Consider the following 20918-nt stretch of genomic DNA (forward strand, 5'->3'; position numbering starts at 1 on the left):
GAGAGGGGCTGAACAGCTGGATAATGCCGGGTGCCTGGGGACAGCCCCGGGGATGTGCCATGCTGGATGGAATGAGGCAGCGCAGGGGCAACCCGGCGTGCAAACTGCTGCCCCTCGAGGGGGTGATACAGGCTGAGCGTTGCCCTTTCTCCCCGGCCTGTGGCGGTGCTTACAGGCACCCAAAGGCACCACAGGGAGGACTGCACAAAGGATGGGCTGGATGCGAGGCGAAGGACAACCAGAGTCTTTATTCAAACAGTCCTTCGGACGATGGCAGACGTACAGACACACGTACATATTTACACTCGTACACACCTCACAGAGCCTGAACCAATAAATTAAAACAAAAAGGGGGGGGGCGGGGGGCGTTTTTTCCATGTTTTTTGTCATGTAAGAAACAGCAGCTCCCCGAGGCGAGGTGGGGGCTGCGAGGAGAAGCCACAGACACAGCCCTGCCCCGGCAGATGCAATGACAGCAGTGCACCTCACACCCGGGCTTCGATGCACTCCAGCGTGACCATCTCGTCCAGCCTGCAGCCCTCGGCATGGGCACAGTGGCTCAGGTGGGCACTTGGGCTCTCAGCACCTCTGGCGCTGGGGGTCTGCGGGCAGGGGGCCGCGCTGTGGGAGCGGGGGGAGCCGCACTCGTCCGAGGTGAGGTCGGGCACGTCGTCCGACTGGCTGTCCGAGCTCTCCAGGTCGCTCCGTATGCTCTCAGGCTGTGCCAGGGTGATGTCCCAGGTTTTGCTGGCAACACAGTCCTTTTGCTCACAGCTTTGGTGTTTGCACGTCTGCTCCTGCTCACCGTCCTCCTCTTCCTCCTCCTCCTCTCCCTCCTCCTCCTCCTCCTCCTCTTCCTCATTCTCTGCCATTTGGGTGTGGACATGCAGCGAGTCCTCCGTGCTGCTGCCGCTGGCCAGCTGGTAGTGGCTCGGTTTGGCCTCGATGTCCACCTGGATCTCCATGTTATTGCACTCCCTGCAGAAACAGGCACCCCTGCATCCCCTGCATGACTTCTGCTGCAGCCCAGGGCACCCACGGGCACCGCAGCGCAGTGCAGGAGGTTTGCGCTTCCATTCCAGTGCCGGCACAGCACCAATGCAGCCAGCAGCCAGCAGGGAGCAGCCTGCTGCGCCCCACCACCCTCAGCAAAGCAGACATTTCCAGGACGCCCACAACACACACCTGTCCTGCGGGTTGTAGGAGCTGATGATGGAACCGGCCATGGCTCGTGTGCTGGCGTTGTCGCTGATGGCCCCCAGGCTGACAGAGTCCTTGGGGAAAATCTCCTTCTGGACGTCTGCCTGCACCTCCAGCCTGCGGGAAGGGAGAGGGCTGCTCAGAAATGCCTCAGCTGGTCCCCAGGGGGCACCAAACAGTCTCTGCGTGCCACGAGGTGGATGATGTGGGTGCCCCAACCTTGGAGGTGTTCAAGGTCAGGTTGGATGGAGCCCTGCGCAGCCTGAGCTGCTGGGGGGCACCCCAGCCCACAGCGGGGGTTGGAGCTGGATGGTCTCTAAGGTCCCCTCCAACCCAAACCACTCTATAGGACAGCAAAAGGCTCAGTGCTGGCCCAGGTTGGCATAGCGGTGTTCAACACCGATGGTTCCCCTCGTTTAGTTTAATTTTTGGCTCCATTTAGGGAAATCCATTTAGTTTCCCATGACAAAGTTGAAGCAGTGTTTGTATCCATGACTCATGTAATTCCTGAGAATAACAGCTTTCCACAGAAGCAGCACAGAGCCATGGCTCTATCTTGGCTGCCATATCAACACATCTCCAATTACCCAGCAGTCAAGCTGAGAAGGAAACCATCACATAAAACTGTGGTGTAACCTCCCGACTTGGAAAGCAGAGCCCCACATAAAGCTGCTCAGCCAGCACAGCCCTGGGAACTCCATCCCCTTCTCCTGCCCCATTCACCTGCTGTATTTCCCTTTGCCTCCTGAGAGCACACCGCCGCTCAGCGTGCCGCCCGACAGTGCTGCGAAGCTGGCTGTCTCACTGTAGTTGCTCTGCATCACACTGAGCCCATCCGTGGGGCTCCCACTGGTGCTCAGCACGCTGGTCAGCCCCTCGATGCTGCTTTCGCCAATGCTGGGGTTCTTCAGGGCTCGCCAGGCATCAGCCACTGTGGGGAGGAGCAGCAGGGAGTCAGGGAAATTCTTCACTCAGAGGGCAATAAGGTGGAGCCCAGAGCTGTGGGTGCCCCATCCCCGGAGGTGCCCAAGGCTACGGTCCAACCCAAGCCATGCTATGATTCTATACTTCTATCTCCTAGCTAAACCGAAGTAGGCTGATACTCAGATCTGGGAGTTATCCAGTCCCCCCCTTGTCACACTACCTGTGATTGGTCCATCATCCTCATCAAACTCGATCTTCACACCCTTCCCATTGGCGGTGCTGACCCCGCAGCCCCCACCGCGGCACAGCGAGATGGGCACGACACCGTAGACATAAGCCAGCATGATGGGGACCCCGATACCTGCAGAGTGAAGAGGAGCTGAAGGCCGAGCTCTGCTGGGCAGACTCTCTGGGTTGGGACTTCCAGTCGTGCTCATGCAGGAAGTGAACCACGCAGTGCCACTTACCTACACTGACAGCAGCGATGACTGGAGAGGCAATGACAGACAAGGTGACCCCTCCAGTAATGGCCAAATTCCTCTTGTGCTTGGAGGTTTTCTTCCCTTCATACCTGCTGTGGATCTGAGGGAAGGACAGGCACTGGGTGAGAATGCAGACACCAGGAGACACTATAAGCCCCTGCCATGGGGTGTGCCAAAAGGGATCCTCCTCCCAGCTTGGGGTGGGGCACAGTGTGACATCTCAGGGGATTCAGCCATCAGCCACTGCCTCCTCTCCCCACACAAAGCCCAGGAGATAAGACAGGGCTCAGAAAAGATAACTAAATGTGGGTTCTACGAAGAGACCCACCCTCCCCAGGAGCCCTAATTGCTGCTCAGATGCCTTGAGCACAGAGCTCAGAGCACAGAGAACACCCCGAGCTCGGATCCCTCTGCTCCCACCGCATGCTTCGCCATCTTTACCTTTCTCCCAACATAGACAGGGATGCCAATGACCATGGCAGGAATGGCAATGCCAGCAATGAGGGAGATGCCCACAGGAGCGCCGATCAACGTGCCCAGCTGCCAGAGAATCTTCTTCTTGCGACTCCATGGCTTTTTGCCCCAAAATGTACAGCCAGAGGGGCTTAATGGAAGGAAGAAACGACATTAAAACTTGAGCAATCCCTGAGAAACCCTAAGCCAACTCCCGTAGAAACAAACCCAAAGCTTGGGGAGTGGGTGGACAACACAAAAAAGGTTTCTCCCTCATTAAGATTAATTTGATCCTCAGTGTGATTTATCACACCACCAGGACTGGGTTCAACAAGAAGGTCTTTAAGGTCCCTTTTGGCCTCAGCCATGGTGTTTAATAGCCCAGCACACCACCAGCTCTCAAGTGCCATCGTATCAGGAGGCGCAGAAGAGCCTCCACTCTATGGCAAGGTGGGAAGGAAGCCCAAAGTTTTGGGTCAGAAAGAAGAGAGTTTTGCCAATGGATTCTTGGAGGGGCACGAGGATGGGAGGCAAAGCACCTGAGGTAATGCAGGTCGGAGATCTCCTTCATGCACAGCCAGCAGAACTCGCAGCCGCACACGGCGCACGTCATGTGGTTGCAGCTCCCGTCGTTCATCTTGATGATGTACGCGCTGCAGCGCGGGCACGGCTTGATGTCGTCTGCTGCAGGGGAAGGAGGGCATGGAGGAGTGTGAGCATGAGGGGGTTCCTTGTTATGCACAGAGCCTTTGCTTTCAGATCAACTTTGGTAGCACAGAGGGTGGGGATGGTACAACCAGTTGGTTGTGCCCCTCGGTTTCTCTTTGCACTGAGAAGGTAATAGAGATGAGACAGCGCCAGCCAAAGTGATCTGCCTGGACAGAAAGGTCTGAAAGCAACAGCCCCTATAAAAGCTCTCTCTGGCCTTGCATGGGATGTGTTTCAGAGCACGCTTCAGTGCTGGGAACGAGTCATACCTGCTCTGTGCTAGCCAGGACAACAAGGTAGGTCAGAGCCATTATTAAACTGCTCCACAAAGGTGATTAATGGGCCAAGAGCAGCAGAGCAACTGGAGCAGCAAGGCATGGAGGCCCCTGCGCTGGCCTTTGGGAGCAGCTGGAGGGGCTGGGGCTGAAGCTTCCTTCCCTTATTTCTGTGCCCACGGCTGCTGCATTTGAGCAAATCCTCGCTTGCTGCAGCCTAGGATTGTGCTGCTCTGCTCCTGTTGCTGTGCTTTCCATCACATTACAGCCCCACAGGAGCTCCCTACCCCCACCTCACAGCACGGAGTGACCCCAGACATATGAACCCCTACCTGGCCCGGACTCCTGCCCGTAGCTGAGCCCCGACGTGTGCTTGGTGCGCACCCGGAGCGTCTGTGCGCGCTGCTGCCGGGCCATGTCGCACGTCTGGTTGGGGTGCCATATCTGCTTGCAGTGGTAGCAGAACTCTGTCTGGCAGCCATCCCGCTCACAGGTCAGCTTGGGGCAGCTGGCGCAGCCGTAGGCAATAACCGCATAGCTGGGGAGGAAGATGTGGAGAGTCAGAGAACAGCAGAGCTGCCCAGCACAGCCCTGCGACCATCGGTGCTGCCCGGGTTCTGCAGGGCTCTCACTGCAGGGTGCTGCACCACCCTGTGCTCCTGACACGCTCCTGCTCTCCAGTCCTGTGCCTCGCACTGCAGAGCCTGAAATTAAGAGCTGCTAATTGGGTTACTTGAGGCAACTTCCTTCACACAGACAGCTCGCAATATTGAGTTCTCTCCTCAGTAAGCGCTGGCAGCTCTCACTGTCGATTCCCCCAATCGATGCTCACCCTGCCTGTCCTCTCAGCTGCTCTGGGCTCTGATGCTCCTTTCTGCAGCTCAGCAGCTGTAGGACAGCTGGGAGTGAGGGTGGGTGCACGGCCTGGAGGCGTTAGGAGGGCTGAAGTTGTGCCAGGCACAGCTCTAGGACTGCATGGACAATAATGATCCTGCTTCTGGATTAAGCCCAAATGGTGTAAAACCAACAGCATGAGGGCAGGCAGGGAGATGGAGCATCAGCCCCTTCCGACAGCACTGCGGCGTTCCTCCAAGGAAGGGTGCACACAGATCACTGCGTGGAACTGACTTCCACCCGATGGGATGTGGGCTTCCAGCACGGGGTGCCAACCATCCTCAGCATCTTGGTCAGAGGAGAACAACTCCCATTTAGGGTTTTATATTTAGAGCTCGTACAGCTCAAGTTGTGTTGCCTCTTCTCAGAGGCTGCAGCGTGAGAACCACCGAATGTGTCATACCACAGTGATTCACATCCCGTGGGAGTTGGAGCAACTTCTTCATGCTGGGGTACGATATAATTGCCAGAGAAACAACACTGCTGGGCAGAGCGCGGGGCTGGAGGCACGGCGGTGGGCTTTGCATCAGCCCAGCCTGGGGGAGGCGGGATGGGGGCAGTGTGGGGTGCTGACCATGAGCCCTCCTGTGTGACATTGAGCATCCTCACTGTGCCACCGCCACACAGACACTGCCCGGTGACACGGAGCAGCCCACAATACCCTGAGCAACTTCATGCTCTGGGCTGGCTCCTCATAAGAGATTCAGGGTTTTTCTATGCACTCCCACAAGAAATGAAAACCCTCCGTGTTTACATTTCATTCCTGGAACTGAAATAACAAACAGCAAGAGCAAACCCACAAGCCTGAAACCTACATAGCTTTCTCTATGAGAGAAAGGAAGAATGGCTCCAAAGTCAAGGTCAGTGAGAAAGGAGCTCCCACACAGGATGCGGCAGCTGACACATCCATCCCCACCTGACTTCCCTCGTTGAATGGACGCTTTCTGGCTCAGCCCAATGGAGGCAAAAGGGGAAACTGACACCAAGTGCCCTTCTGAGACCCCGGCAGCCAGGGCTGCCCTGTCGGTCACAGCCACGCTCTGCTCCCAGGGAACCCGAGCCCCGCAGCATCCTCAGCCCATTCACATCGCTCAGCCCACGCAGCTCAGTGGGCTTAAAGGTTCTGTTGTTCTCCACTGATTGTAGCAGGGAGGGGGGAAAACGCTGCAAATATAGAAAATTATGTGTATTGTGACTGATGGTGCATCCATTGCCCAGCGTTCCCATGGCAACACGCTCCGGTGTTGTGTCGGCTCTCCTCCTCCTGCACAGCACAGCTCTTCCGTTTACGAAAGACTGCAGTAGGTGAGCAGGCACAGGATGCTGCGGGCGGGCACAGGGCTGGCAGCTCCCACTGCCCACAGTGCAGCTCGGCACCGGGCAGCAGCAGCGTCCTGCCCAGCAGTGCTGTGTGCCCACGTTGCTGCTGGGGAGGGCTGCAGCGCCAGCACTACGGTGGGAAAGCCCACAGTAAATAATTCATAGCCCAGCTCTGACATAAGCACGACGGAAGGCACTGGGTGGGAAGCACGAATCCAGTGATTAAAGGCTCCTGCTGCCGGAGGGCTGATTCCAGCAGCCTTTCTCCGAGTGCAGAGGACGCGGCCAGGAGGTTTGTGGGATGCCCAGCACTGCTCCCCTCACTAATGGGCTTGTTAGTTGAGCTGCGTGACACCTGTCTGCCCCAACCCACAGCCAGGCTGCACCTGGGCCCTTTCACAGAGCTGACACCACTCTGGGCCGGATCCTTCCAAGCACACAGCAGACAAATGTCACAGTGCCAAAGAGCTGAGCTCGGGACCTGGGTTTGCTCCATCACTGCGAGGTGGGACACTCGTGGTGCTCAGCCTGCACGGCCTGCCCTGCCCCGGCACCACCGAACACCCAGAACCTGGGTTTCCTGCAGATCCCAGCACAGCTGCTCTTTGAAGAAACAAGCCCTTGTGTAGCGCTGCTCAGAGTCCCTGCAATGGGCGGCCTGGGACAGATCAACTGGTTTGCACGGGACGGGACGGCGATGACAAGGCAGTGATTAAATCTTCACAGCCCTCCCACCACCTTTCCATCCCCGCTGCCGGGTCAGACTTTCCTTTCATGCAGCACCGCCCGGAGCTGCGTCTCTCATGGTTCCGGCTGAACTTTGCAGCTCTTCTCTGAGTTTCCTGAACAAAGGCCTTTTCTGGGCAGCTTTGCCTTAAGCGTAAATAGAAACCCAACAGAGTTTGTTCAAAGGAAAAGAGAAGAGAAAATGAAAGCGGCGCACCGATAAGTGCAGTCACCCAGTCTGGGCAGGCTGACTTCTGGACAGACAGATATTTCCTCACTTGGGCAATGGATAATGAGTCAACATCACTGCTCTGTGCCATGCAGTCATCCTTGCTGGGAAACGGGGACCGTTTGCAGCTTGTTCCTCCCCAGGAAGGTGCAGAGTGCCCCTGAGCTGCTGCGATACACGCGGCGGGGAAACTCCGTGCTTCCCATTTGTGCAGAAAAAGAAAGCTTGCTTTTAAATGAAGGAAACGACAGCTCAGCTAAAGCCCCTCCACGTCCCACGGCCAGCTTCCCCACTAGTCTGCATTTCCACAGTCCCCAAGGCCAAATCCCGGTGTTGAGCACGGTGTGATGCCTTGGTGCCCCAGGCCTATCGGCTCCTCTGCACGGGCTGCTGCCTGCCACGCAAAGAGAGCCCGCACTGAGGGCTTTCCACAGCAATCTGCATGAGCATTAGTGCGCGGCAATGACGGCCCAGCACGGGGCCAGAGCCGCCTGGGGAGCCGGCACCCAACCAGGGCGGCAGGTCCCATAACGGCAGGTTGTGTTGGGCCTCAGGATGGGAAGGGAGCACCCCGCTGGGACAGGGGACCCCTCCCCGAGCCGTCGCGGCAGCGGCCCCTACGGGAACAGGGGACCCGCTCGGAGCCGTCCCGGCAGCTGCGCCCCCTCCCCGCACTCACCCGCAGTCGGGCGCCGGGCACCAGCGGCAGTCGGGGTCCGCGGCGAGGCAGCGGCGCAGCATGAACTCCTCGTACTTGGCCACGAGGTGCGGGGAGTCGCGGAGCAGCCGGCGGATGTCGGCGGGGTTGAGGCGCTCGCTGCACTCGGGGCAGCAGATGTTGACGCGGGACTCGGTGATCTCGATCCGCAGGTATTGCCGCAGGCAGCTCCCGCACGAGCGGTGCGGACACGACAGCAGGCGCGGCGCGTTCTCGGCCGGCTGCCGCACCAGGCACAGCGGGCACTCCAGCTCCTCTTCGCCGCTCCCCTCCGCCGCCGACACCGGAGCCTCTTCGGGGGGCGGCGGCGGAGGGGGCGGCGGGGCCGGAGGAGCGGCGGGGGGCGGCGGCGGGGCGGCGGGCGGCGGGTCGGCTTTATTGCGGCGGCGGCCGCCCGCGGCGGAGGCGGCGGCGGCGGAGAAGACGCTCTGGAAGGAGAGACGGCGGCGGCGGCCGGGCTTCGGGCACTTGGCGGCGGCCGAGTGGATGGAGGAGGAGCGCGGCGATTCCGAGTCCCGCTCGGAGCCCATGGCGGCGGGGCGGCGGTTGCCAGGCGACGGGATCAACGAGCTGCGAGCGGTCCGGGAGCGGCGGGCGCCGGACGGCGCGTCCCGACGGGCTGCAACGACAACCGGCACCGGAGCCGTCAGACACCGCGCCCCGCCCCGCCCGCAGAGCCCCGCCCCCTTTTGGTTAGCCACGCCCCTTTGTGGTTAGCCCCGCCCCCCTCCCTCCCCGCCAATCACGGAGCGAAGCCGCCGACACCATTTTAGTTGCGGGCAGCGCCTTAAGTCGGCACGGAAGGGGCCGCTTTCCCTGCTGCTCCCCGGGCAGCCCGCGGTCACTCTGCGCTGAGGCAGCGCTGCCTTCCCCGCTGCTCCCGGACTCACTTCTCTCGGCAAAGCCCGTCTGCTGCTGTCACCGCGCTCCCAACCTGCTGCGGTAGCCCCAGAGCGCTGAACTCTGCTAAATGGGGATCAAGAGCTCTGCTACCAGCAGGCTGATTTAGGAGGAGAGCCGAGCAGTTCTTCTCCAATAGGGGCCGTTTCTATCGCAGGGCTGTCTGGGAAGCGCTTTGCCCCAAAGCAGCGTGAGTTACTGAGCTCCTTCCCTGCTCCTGCTACCGCCTTGTGTGGAGGAATGGCGATGCTGTGACCTGATGCAGGGCCCCGATGTGTGACAGGATCCTCTCCCCTCTCACTGGTGGGAAAGGAAGGGCCGGAGAAGGAGAGGAGAGGTGTCACAGCGGTGCACATCCAGGTGATGCTGAAATCAGCTCAGGTCTGAGCTTGGGCATGAGGTGCTTTCAGGCGTCTCTCAGCACCCGGCTGCGGCTGAGGCTGCCTTGGTTTGACGATTTCACTTGCAAAATCACACACAGTCCTGACCAAAATAGAGAACATGGGCAGGGCCTGTGTGTGGGACGGGGCTCTGACAGCTCAGCCCTGCGTCCGCTGCAGCACAAGAGCAGACTGTAAGTAATTGTGGGAAGGTTTCATCCCTAAAGCTCATGTGAGGCGGGCCTGAATTACCAGTAATGCAGCCACAGAGAGCAGAACCATCTGGAGTCCCTGGGAAAGGCAGCAGCTCGTGATGTGCTGACAGGGCAGAAATGATTCCTCATTCCCTTATATGAAGTGCTGTGGGACTGGGAGGTGGAGGGGGAGATCCGAGGGGCTCACGCTGACTTTAGCATCACCCTCTGCCTCCCTTGCTCCTGTGCTGTGCGGCTCTTTTGCCAGCCCTTGCACGGCTGAGAGGATTCAGTGCTTTTAATGGGCTTCTAAACGGCACGGTCTGGGTGTACCATCTGCCTGAAAACCAGCCCTGTGTGCCTGAGATGCTTCAGCGCGGAGCTTCCAAAGCCCAGGAGCACGTTCCTTGGGAGGGGGCAGTTTGAAGCCGGTAGTTTGTTTGGATTCAAACTGAGGTTTAAATCTCAGACAGGGAGGAGGGCTGCTGGGAGAGCTGGGAACGGCACCGGATTGGGAGGGAGGTGAGCTGAGCTGTGAGCTGGGGCTGTGGGGAGGCTGGCATCAGCCTGACTGTTTAACTCGGGGACGTTTTCAAATATAAACAAACAACAACTACAAAGGGAGAGAATTCAAACGCTTCAGTGAGCGAATCTCGGCTCTGATAGGCAAATTAGTTCTTGCTTATGCTGTCAGAAAGCTGGAATGCTGCTGACTTCCAACTTCAGAGCAGGATTTGTCACGGGCAGCTTTTACAGCTGCCTGAAATGCTGCGTCCCCCGGGGAGGCTCCCAGTAGCAGCACAGGAAGCGCCGCGTCTCAGCACCGGCTGCAGCCAAAGTGCTGCACTGCCCGGCTGGGATCTGGGTGGCTGAGCTGCATCCAGCCCATCTCAGGAGCACAGAGCTGCCTTCCAGGGAACTGCATCGGCCGCCCACATCCTGAAAGCCCCTACAGAGAAAAGTGGCTGCTCTGACACAGGCCTCGGGGAGGAAGAACCCTGGTGATGTAATGAAAACTCCCCTCTGTAATTCAGAGAGTGAAAGCAGGGGCTGGATGCCGAGAAGGGCTTGTGAAACTGCTCTCAGACTGGGAGTATTTGCATGGAGGGCATGGGGTGTGCTGCGGCTGGGAATGTTACCGCAGTGGGGCCCTGGCTGACGAGCACCGGCTTGGGTTTGCTGCTGGGGAAACAGAAACTCCTGCTTCTACCATGTCCCCTTCGCCTGCCCCGACCCCCCTGTCCTGGTTACTCAGATATCTGGGGAATAACCGCCTGCGGCTCCTGTTGCTGGTCTGCAGGACACACTGAGTTCAATCTGCCCAGAACCTCCAGGTCGTTTTGGCACTGATGTGAGTCCCTCCCTGCAGCGGAGTTCTCTGGAAGTACACGAAGCTTCTCAGGGTTTCTCCCCCTTTCCCCAAATGAACATGCAGTTATTCATGGGTCACCGGCTCTGTTTCAGAGCAGATGGAGCTCAGAGGAAATCCAGCTCATGTTGCTGCCTTCCAAAATGGCCACATGTGGGATGAAATGGGACAGGAGGGGAGTGGCTTTTCACCAGGAGCTTGAACTGGGGAGTTCTTCCTCATTGCTGAACAGGAATGCTCTGGAATGACTCAGCTCCGGTTTCTGGGCAGGCTGAGACCTTTGGCCCTGCTTCAGTGGCACAGGCAGGGCCCCTAAAGGGTTCTAGGAGCACTGAGGTACACCAGTGCAAACAAACCTGAGAGGCTGCCATAGGCTCAGCACCAAGAAAAAGCTGTGAGGGAGCTGGACCATGCAGCTCAAAGGGAGTTTAAAGCTCAGTGGTGACCCCATCCTGGCTCCCTGTGCCATTGCTTCAGGAGCATGTGAGCCTCCCCTGTTCCTCTGCTAAGAGTCCCAGCTCTGCAGCGTGCAGAGCAGGATTGGCTGCTGTGGGTTGTGAGAGGTTCTCACTCCGAGAGCTTTGAGATCTGCAATGGGGGATGCTTTGTATACAGGAGGCAGCAGCTGCATATCCAAGAGCTGAAGTTCACTGGGGTCACTTTCTGTGCAGCCCTGGGGAACCACTGGTTTGTAATGACGGTGCACTCTGATCGTTTCTCAAATAGAGATGCCATTAACAGACGTTTATTTCTCTCTGGGGAAAACAACAGTGGCTGGGGAGGGCTCTCCCCAGTGTGTCACTGCACACACACTCTGGGCTGAGCTCGTTAGTTCATGTTCTGTTTGCCTCCTGTGGTCCCATGAGACGCGTTCAGGAAACAAAGAGATGGTTCTGCTCGATTCCCTTCTTCTCCACAGGACTGACAAGGACTGACGTTCTTTTAAATGAAGAGCGAAAGAGGAGAGGGGAGCCTTGAGCTCAGGAATTCAAGGCTCTTTCAGCAGGATTCTGGTTTGCTGTATGGTTACACCCCCTCTCCCTCCATCTCCTCATCCTACTCTGCTCTCCTGTAACACCCACACATACTGCACGACAATCTTCCACTCCCTGCTGTGACTTTCCATGGAAGATGCTGTCATGTGAGATCCCAGGAGGGAGCTGCCACATGGAACACTGTGAAAGCATCGCCCAGCTCTGGCAGAACAGGCCTGCAGACAGAGGAGCACTGTGCTCCCCCTCCACGGGATCCTGAACACTTATGAGTAGAGGTGGGGGGTGCAGGGAACCATCCTGCCAGCTTGGGAGCCACCTACACACGTGGCACGTCTTGTCAGCAGCTGATAGAAGAGGTGGGAGGTGGGGGGATCTGAGGGGAACAACCTGGAGGGTCAGTGCCCGTGTGGTTCAGCATCCTGCCTGCCCAGGTCTCAGCCAGACGGGCCACAGGCCTGACCGTGCTGCGGATACACACACACCAAAAGGAGAACCTGAGCAAGGACGTAGAGATAAATGTCTACTTCAGTAATGACGTAAAGGTACGGAGCGTTAAGCAACTGCTTATAATAGTAATCTGATACGCTTCTCACCTCTACAAAAGCGTTTCCTTTTGTTATAAAAGCACAAGCTGTTCTGATTTGCTTATATATCTGCTGTCCTGCACACTCTCTGTACAGGTTGGTGATGAAAGTGACAATGATCACTGCTCTCAATTCACTCTTCCTGGTGACCTGCTGCCCCTAATGATACAGGACTTATAACTGGGAAGGTTTAGCCTGCAGGGTGCTGCCATCGGTGCTGGTCCGATCCCTACGATACAAGGAAGCAGCCAGATTCCCTCCTCACCCGAGCTGTTAAACAGACAATTACGTGTTTGGTGTTGGCATAAACACAGGCAAATTAGTCAGTGGAGAAAACCCCAGTGCCTGCGACAGCTGGTTGTGGTTAAGAGACAGTGGGGGTGACAAACACCTCTGGCCGCGGGTGGCAGCCACCTGTCTGTGACACTTGGGGAGAGCAAGAGGCACAGCGGGGCTGGAGCCCTCAGGAGCCGCTCCTTGTGATGACAGCGATGTTCTGGGGAGCTCAGCATCTTGCAGGGTTTGAGCAAACCTGAGATAGCAAAGTTCAGGGTGAAACCTTCAGGAGGACCATTGTGGGGAAATGGGGACGGGTTTGTTTTGCCCTCAGACAGCAGATGCAGAGAAGTGACAGTGCTGGCACAGAGCTTGTCTTCTGCAATGAGTGCAGAGTGAGGCACTGGCCTGATTTCCAGGAAAGGAGAACAGTGTGTCACATAGAAAGCACTGAAAAGACCTGAGGCTTCTGCCTCGGCTTTCTGTCTCACTCCTGCAGACACAGGGGGGCTCGGGAGCTCAAAAGGCTGAGCTGGAGACTGTCCCCCAGGTGGCACAGGGCAGGAAGCTGCGGCTCCTCTCCTGCAGAGTGATGTTGGTGCACAGACTGCAGCTGGTGTCCCTGTCTCTGCTGGGGATGCCTGCATGGCTCAGCATCTCTCTCTTTACAGAGCTGACCTTTGCAGTAGTAATGTGGGAGCTGGAGCTGGACAGAAGAGCTTGGTGCGAGGCACTAGCAGCAGTGCTCCAGAAGAGATGCTATGCTGGCAGTCCTTCGGCAGCATCTTAAAACCTCATCTGACATCCTTCCCAGCTCGTGCACCTTACAAACAGGTAGGGTTGGGCACGCTGTGTTTCCTCCACCCAACCCACCCATTTCCTCTCTTCTGCAGGCATGACAGTTAGTGAGTTAATCCTGCGGGCCATAAACTAAGCTGTATTAGCAGACACCATCTGTCCTTTTTCATTTGCTGATGCACGACCTATTTTGCTGTGTAGTGGAGCAGGCGCTGCAGTTTCAGGGTTTGCATATTACACTATCCATGCTGCCTGGGTATAATCCAGAGCTTTCAGTGACCTTCTAATGGGAGAAGGCCCCAGTGAATTGAGTGCCAAGGACCTGCTGCCACGGACAGGTGGTGGCTGGGGTTTGTCTCTGGGGCTGCTTGGCTTCAAAAGACTTTTAGGCCTGATGCCATGAAGCACCAGTTGACATCTGGGAAGAGAAAAGCCCTAGGGGAACTTCCAATGACAAGAACACAACTCCCATCAGCACAACCAGTCCTTATCTGGAACCCCTTCAGCAATGCCGTGTCTGAGGCAACGCTCCCAAACCATTTACCACCTTCAGAAGTGACACACTGTAGACCTTATTTCAAACTGAACTCAGATTCATGGGAACAGGCCCTGTGCTCTACTCCATACTCCAGGCTGTGCCATGCTGGCCTTGGGTAGTGCCTTTGCTTTGCAGAAGCTGAGCAATGGCAATCACAAGAGGATGGGGAAAGGCAGGAAGAGAATTCTTCCCTGGTTTCTCTATGGGGATAATATGACATAATTTCACGTCTCAGAGCGGTGCGATGACCCTTGTCTGGGTACAGAAGTACAGATGTTATTAAAGGTCATAAAACCACCAGGATATTTCCAAGCCAGTTCTCGTACTCAGCTCAGAAATTCTCAGAGCGGTTCCAAAGGTTTCTGCCTTCCTTAACGAAGCAGCATTTCCTGCTGAATTCACCAGCTTTTCATTGAAGGTGGCAGAAATTTTCCCTGGGATGTGAAATGGAGAGTGAGGGAATTTTGTCTCTGTGCCGCTGGGAGTCGAGAAGGGAACTGAGCACCGTGTGCTTTGGTGCTGACATGTATGTGGCACCAGATGCAGGATGGTCTTCGTGTGCTGGTGGGGCGGTAGCTGGTGTCAGGAATGCAGTTTCCTTGCAGTCTGACAGCTCGCACAGTAAATCCCTCCAGCAAGACAGATCCCGGGGTTTCTTATTTCTTTCGCTGTACTTTGGGAGGATCATTGGCTCAAGAACTTTCTAGATTTGAGGCAAAAGAATAAACAGCCCCCCCTCCACAGGCCAGAGCCTTTGTGCTGCGTGTGGAAAAGGAGCCAGGAAGGGCAGAGCTTCACCAGGAGTAGAACGTACTGAGATCTGTGACAGCAGCAGAGGAGAGGAAGAAACAGCCCTTGTGGTCAGCCCTGGAAAGGGCAGATCCTGCTGAGAACTGGCTGGGGAATGTTCCCATTTTCATAACCAGCAACAGCTGTGAAAAGGGGAAAGGAGTTGGTTCTGGTCCCTCCGGCAGCCAGGATGGGGAGAGCAATGTGGGGCTCCCAGACCGCTGGCCCAGCAGCAAGGAAAATGCGTGTCATTTTCCAGAGGGCTGAGCCAACACTAACCAGGTGGGAAATGTAGGAGCTCCTCACTGAAAACTGGCTCAGTCAGAGTTCTCTTGTCTCAGATATGATCTTTCCTCAGCCTGGTTTGTCTGCCAAGCCCCTGCCTCATAGCCTGGCTCAGACTACAACTGCTCTCCCAACAGTCCTGTGTACCATCCTCTGCTATGGCCCTGGAGCAGAACAAGATGGACAGGGGAGAGGGAAGCTGTAGTAGTGTAGGGGAAATGCAAAGTCACAGCCTGAAACAGTAATGGAGCACCAGGTGGGAAAGCAGGGCCAAGCCAGGGGAGCTCAGGTGCATGCAGTGTACCTGAGTGACCAGGAGGGGTGCAGCCAGGATGCACCCGTTCACAGAGCTCGTGTAAGGGTTGGCAGTGGATCTCTTTGGAGTTCCCTACATCCCCGTGGCCTTCTGAAAGAAAGCTGCTTCTTTATTTATGTGTCCATCACTGTTGCATTTGAGCAAGTCCTCTCTTGCTACAGCCCAGGACTTCACTGCTGTGCCGTTGTTGCTGTGCTTTCCGTTGTGTTATATTGTTACAAGCAGGAACAAGGAATGAGCATCCCTTGTTCCAGGGCTTTCATGGAACAGTGGGTAGGGTTTGTTCTACTGGGGTTTACCACTGAGCCACCTCTTCCTTCTCCTGGTCTGATGCCACAACCACAAGCTCATTCCCTCTAACTTCTCTTCAAGCAGAGCCCACGTATAATGTAGCCATGAAATTCCTCTTTTCCCTCTCTCTGTTCCCGGCCCTATTTCTCTGCTACCATGAGAAGCCCTCTTCCCTCTCCAGGGCTGATCTCATCTGTGGGTTGCTATACCTAGTGTTTAAGCAAACTAGCCCTTCTTCTGTCTGAAGAGGTTGGGCTATGCACAACAGAAGGTTGAGCAGGAGGTTCATGGGGTGATCAGTGTGCAGGAGGACCTCAGATGCTCCGCAGAAAATATGCCCTACTGTTGCTCCATAGCATTCCTCTGGTGGGGAGGCAGCAGCTCTGACCATGTCTCAGTTGTCCCGGCCTGATCTCTCCAGGCTGCCATCCCAGTCCCTGGAGTGCTGGGAAAGGCCCAGTGCTTGCCATTGGATAAGCATAAGCTGCTAAGTGCCTCCCAGCTGCCTGTGAGTTACAGGATCCCTTTCCAGCTATGCCCTGCAGTCTCTTGGGGGCAACTGTTGGCAATAACAGCCCTGTTTTACAAACCAGAGGCATTCTGGCTTTACACAGCCCCCCTTTATCCTGCCCTGCCCTCTGCAGTTGTGCATATTTGGGTAAAAGCCTCTCAGGGCAGCGCTGACTCCTGTGCTTCCCACACTTCCTGCAGTGTGCTGGGGTTCACACAGCTCTGATTTCTGCCCCACTCCCCCCGGATTCACAGCCCAGCACCCAGGGGTGCTGCCCAGTCCCAACATGTAGGAGCAGTGCTCTCAGCATGGGATGAGCACCAAAACTGCAGCTGGAGAACCTGGCAGTGGACAGGGAGCAGAACCCTGTCTCTGGGCTATGGACCAAGAATGCCTCTTTTCCATCTGAGAAGCCAAGGCTTTGAGCCCTGCCAAACCCCAGTGTTTGTTCCTGCATTTGGCATGCAAGAGATGGCAACAAAGGCATACGTGAGGCAGAAAGAAGAGTTCCAGTGAAGAGGGGAAGTGGGATTCTCTCGGGTCTCTGTGACCTCGTTTGGTTTGGAAATAGTGGAGGCATGCAGAGCTGCTAACAGGACACAGTAAGGGTGTTTCTGTTGTCCCAGTGGCAGAACAAACTGTGGTCGCCTTCAGTCAGTGGAAACTGGAGCCCAGAATTACTGTCCAGCCATTCAGTGCCTGGGATGGAGCCAGTGGAAATCCAGCTCCAGGATCTGATGCCTTTAAGTGTTTGCAAGGAAGTGTTATTCACAGCCATGGAGCCTTGCTATGGACACCTTGTCTTGCAGCCCTGGTCTTGCCCTGCACTGGGCCTGCTGTATGACAGGAAGCCTTTCTTCTTGCAGTGCTTGCAGGCACTGGGTAAGGGTGAAGGCAAACACAGGGCAGGCGCCTGTGTGTGCCTCTGCCAAAGGAGCAGGAAAACATTCTCTGCAGTGGAGTCATGGCCAAGAGAGACTGGAACAGGAAGGATTAGAACGTCCAACAGGACCTGGCTCAGCTCCTGGGGCCCTCTCTGGACCCTGGCACAAGGGCAGCTTCTCCTGGTGCCTCAGCCCTCTGCAGAGCCTTGCAGGTCCACAGCCCTGTTTTCTCACAGGGACATTTGTTTTGGGCTGGGTGCTCACAGCCAGCAGAGTACAAGCTCCCAGTGCATCCACCTATTGCATTCTAGGGGGTGGAAAAATCTGCCCTTCTGCCTCCCTTGCAAAGGGCACAAGAAGTGCCACAAATAGGTCTTGTGCCTATTGCCCTCACCGTAGGGGACAAACACCCACATAGTGCAGCACAGCTGTGGGAGAGACATCGCATGGAAGCACTCAGAGCACGTTGGAGACACTCAGCTGCTTCAGCTGATGTGCAGATGCTGGGCTGTGTAATATTCATATGATCATCCCCTTTGCAGTGTCAGCAACTTAGAGGGTGAACAGGAGGAACAGTGGGGAAGGTCAAGGACTTGGAGGGTCGACTGGGGTGTTCTGCTTGCAGGTAGTTCTGGTGCCATTCCCCCACTGTGTTTTGGATATCTATGAAAAAATCAAGATGAAGCACAACCTAGAAGCAGCCCTGGCTGTGTTTGCAGTTCTGCATGGCCAGCAGCTACCTCAGGGACCAGAGCTGCAGGAAAGCAGAGTTAACCCTTCCCAAGCTGCAACCAGGACAGTCAGAGTCTCATTTGGGAATGCTTGGGGCCACCCGGAGCCGGCTCCCTCCTACCCCAGCTGCCCTTTGCAGCACTGGAAGCTGACAGGAGCTGCTGCCAAAGCCTCTCCTCCCCTCCACGACAGACGTATGCAGCACAGCTGACTGTGCAGCCACCTGGGTGACAGCCCTGCCACCTCTTCTCACTCTGCCCTCAGCTAAAAGCTTCTGTGTGTGTGGGCCCTCCAGCACAGCGCTGCTGCAGAAATCCCACACAGCAGCACGAGCCGTTGCTTTTTGCAGAGTTACCATAAAATAAGCAGCAATGTGGCCAACTTGGGCCACTCCCAAATGCTCCATACAGACCCGGCATCTGTGTGGGGGAAGGTGGTGCATCTTGCAACAACAGCCTTCCCTAATGAAGGCGTATTTATGCTCCCTTTTACAATTCTGCTTTCTCATGTACACTCAGGCATCCCTGACTGCGTTTCTCCATGGCCCCACTGCTCTCCCCAGCTCCTTAAATGCGGTGTCTTGTTGTGATACCGCAAACATAGGAAGCGTGGAACTTTTCTCAGTGAAATGGCTGTGATGGGCATTGGCTCCTCCCTGCCCTTTGATGTAAAAAAAGCAACCAACAAAAGGACAAAAGTTTCCTCAGCTCCACCTGAAGTTCTGCTCTGTGCCTCTCCTCCAACTACTGGTTTGCGATACCTGCAGGGGGCTGCCAGCAATGGGCTTTAAGCCTAGAAGTTCTTTGCTTAGTCAGATACACACTGTGGGTCTTGATGGGCAAAGATGTGCCCAGCCCATCCTCTATGTTGGTGTGGAGTTCATACACCCCTCTGCTACAGGATCAGAGCTACTGCAACACCAGTCGAATGCGGAGGTATCACTAGGATGCTGCAGGGCACAGAGGTGACCATCACCCCTTGTTCCCTCTGCTAACAGATTGGATCCCCTTATGCAACGGTTACGCTAAAAGACAACATGACATGCAAAGCATTTCAAGGGCTTTGGTTTCTGCCTCCAAGGTCTGTGGATTCCCAGGATCCACATCCAGAGAACTCCCAGCAATAAATGTGTACCAGGCTGCCTTTCCTGGAACAACTGCTTCCTGCATGGGCTGGGTAAGTCCTGAGACTGCTTGAGTCGTGTATCTTAGGATACCCATCCCAAATGCTCACTGCTGGGCTTGGCTCCAATGCACAAGCTCTGCTTACAGCCTCCTATTAGATTGATGCAGCTCAGGGAGACTGGGTCTCCAAACTTCTCATTCATTTCTTCAAAGGTTTGTACTATAATCCAAAGAGGGAACTCCGCTCCCCTCCTGCAGAGGGATTAGGGCTGCTGCAGTCCTGGAGCTTTAGGTAAGTATGTCCAGGTATGCCTGGCCTTTCCCAGCAGTGAGTGACATACTGATATCCTGGGGGAGATGCGCTTGCAGCTTTGCATCAGGCAGCCGGGCTCTGACCAGGTCCCTGAAAGCCTAGCCCGGCTGTGCCAGGTTGTCAGAGCATTGTATAATGCTGCTGCTGCCCAGGAACACCCTCCACATCAGCATGTTAGCCAGAAGGATGCCAAAGCAGGTTCTGAGCCTGCAGCCGCTCGTAGAACCCACCCTACCCTGCTCCCCTGGGGTCTCTTACCTTGCCCGGAGCCCACTCGGATGCAGCCCTCTTCCCTCTGCAGCCTCCCTTGCTCTCCCTTCCCCACACCGCCTCCCCGTGTGATGTCAGCACAGCCCTGCCTCCGCAGCCGCCCCGCACGCCGCCCAGCACTCCCTGCCAGCCTCGGTTTTACTGCTTCCCTCCCAACTGTTTCCACGGCAACATGAGGGGAATCCCATCCTCCGGTCCTCCACCTCTCAGGGCCTCGCTTGGTATCACCCACTGCAGCTCTTGCTAAGGAGCCTCAAGACCGTAGGAAGGATAGAGGAGACAGCAGGGAGCAGCAGCAGGCAGGAGCAAACAGCACCAGCGTGGCCCAGGGGGAAGGCACACCACTCCCAGGGGAAGGGAAAGCAGAGCAGAGTTGCAGGAGGGTGGCAGGCTCAGATGAAATGCCGTCACCTCCACAGCTGTCACCATAGGTGCCTCCACGTGGCACTGCAGGGCACCAGCGCTGTGCTCTTCCCACCTTCCCCGTGCATTGCCAGTTCTTTGTTCCTCAGTCCCACGTGCTCTCCCTGTACTAGGGCTGTACAGATGTGTGTACCACACTCACCCCCCACACAAGCTCTACCCAAGCCGGGGATTTGTGCTACTTGTCTCACTCACTCTCTGCAGGGATTCGCCTTTGCTCCCAGGTGAAGGTCGGAGAGCAGATATCGATCAGCAACTTAAGACTGACTGCAGAACAGACTGTCAGGAGCCATCAGACTCATTACTGCTAACCACAAATCCACAGCGAAAGGGTTTTCTGCAGTATCATTCACAGATGGTTTCAGCAGGAAGGGAGGAGGCCAGATACTACATTTTTAGGTCTGCAGCACCTCTTTAATGGAAAGAGACGGCCCGAGGCTTTTTCATCCCTTCCCCCCATCTGAGACACTGTTTCTTTTCAGCAGAAATATTGCTGCATTACAGAACAGGTCACTTCCTCTATCACTGAGAATTCAGTGTCCTATTTGATGCAAGCTCTTGTGCTATAAATAGGAATTTTCCCCTTTTATAGCTGCTGAATAATTTCCTAAATGAAATATGAACAGTTTTCAAAAGAGTGCCTGATAAGCAGCTTGCTGGAGTGAAATGGATGAGCAGAAGGAATTTACAGCACCTGCAGAGCATCACATGCCGCGGAAAACATTCAAGGTCACGGTGACAGAGACAGGTCACAGAACAGACCCAGCTACAGAGGACAGAGCTTGAGCAAAACAACCTCCTCACAGCACCCCAACAGCTCGTTTTGTGCTCTGCGTTCGGATAAGCTGGTGATCAACTGGAAGAAGCCCAGCTCAGAGAGCCAAGAGCTGCCATCCCACACACTGGAAAGCCAGGAGGAGCAGGCAGAACAGGTTCTGGAAACAGCAGTAGGCAACAGCAAAAGGACAGACTCCCAAACAATGAGGAAGAGCATAATTTAACATCCATCATCAAAAG

The 20918-nt window shown here is 56.0% G+C and overlaps 2 protein-coding genes across 2 annotated transcripts in view; both read right to left on the reverse strand.

Annotated features, from left to right (window-relative positions):
- The window catches only part of YARS1 (tyrosyl-tRNA synthetase 1), a 79734-nt gene that overhangs the window by 28025 nt on the left and 30791 nt on the right, over positions 1-20918 (reverse strand). The window lies entirely within an intron of this gene.
- On the reverse strand, positions 229-19565 carry RNF19B (ring finger protein 19B). The gene is made up of 10 exons (XM_072355687.1): positions 19467-19565; positions 7891-8548; positions 4375-4580; positions 3599-3743; positions 3048-3210; positions 2592-2706; positions 2345-2485; positions 1924-2131; positions 1186-1317; positions 229-978 (listed from the first exon to the last, which is right to left on the reverse strand). The coding sequence occupies exons 2-10, from the start codon at positions 8457-8459 to the stop codon at positions 486-488; spliced, it is 2172 nt and encodes a 723-aa protein (XP_072211788.1). The 5' UTR covers positions 8460-8548; positions 19467-19565; the 3' UTR covers positions 229-485.

The sequence above is a fragment of the Excalfactoria chinensis genome, chromosome 22 (genome assembly GCF_039878825.1).
Source record: "Excalfactoria chinensis isolate bCotChi1 chromosome 22, bCotChi1.hap2, whole genome shotgun sequence".
Taxonomy (NCBI): Eukaryota; Metazoa; Chordata; class Aves; order Galliformes; family Phasianidae; genus Excalfactoria; species Excalfactoria chinensis.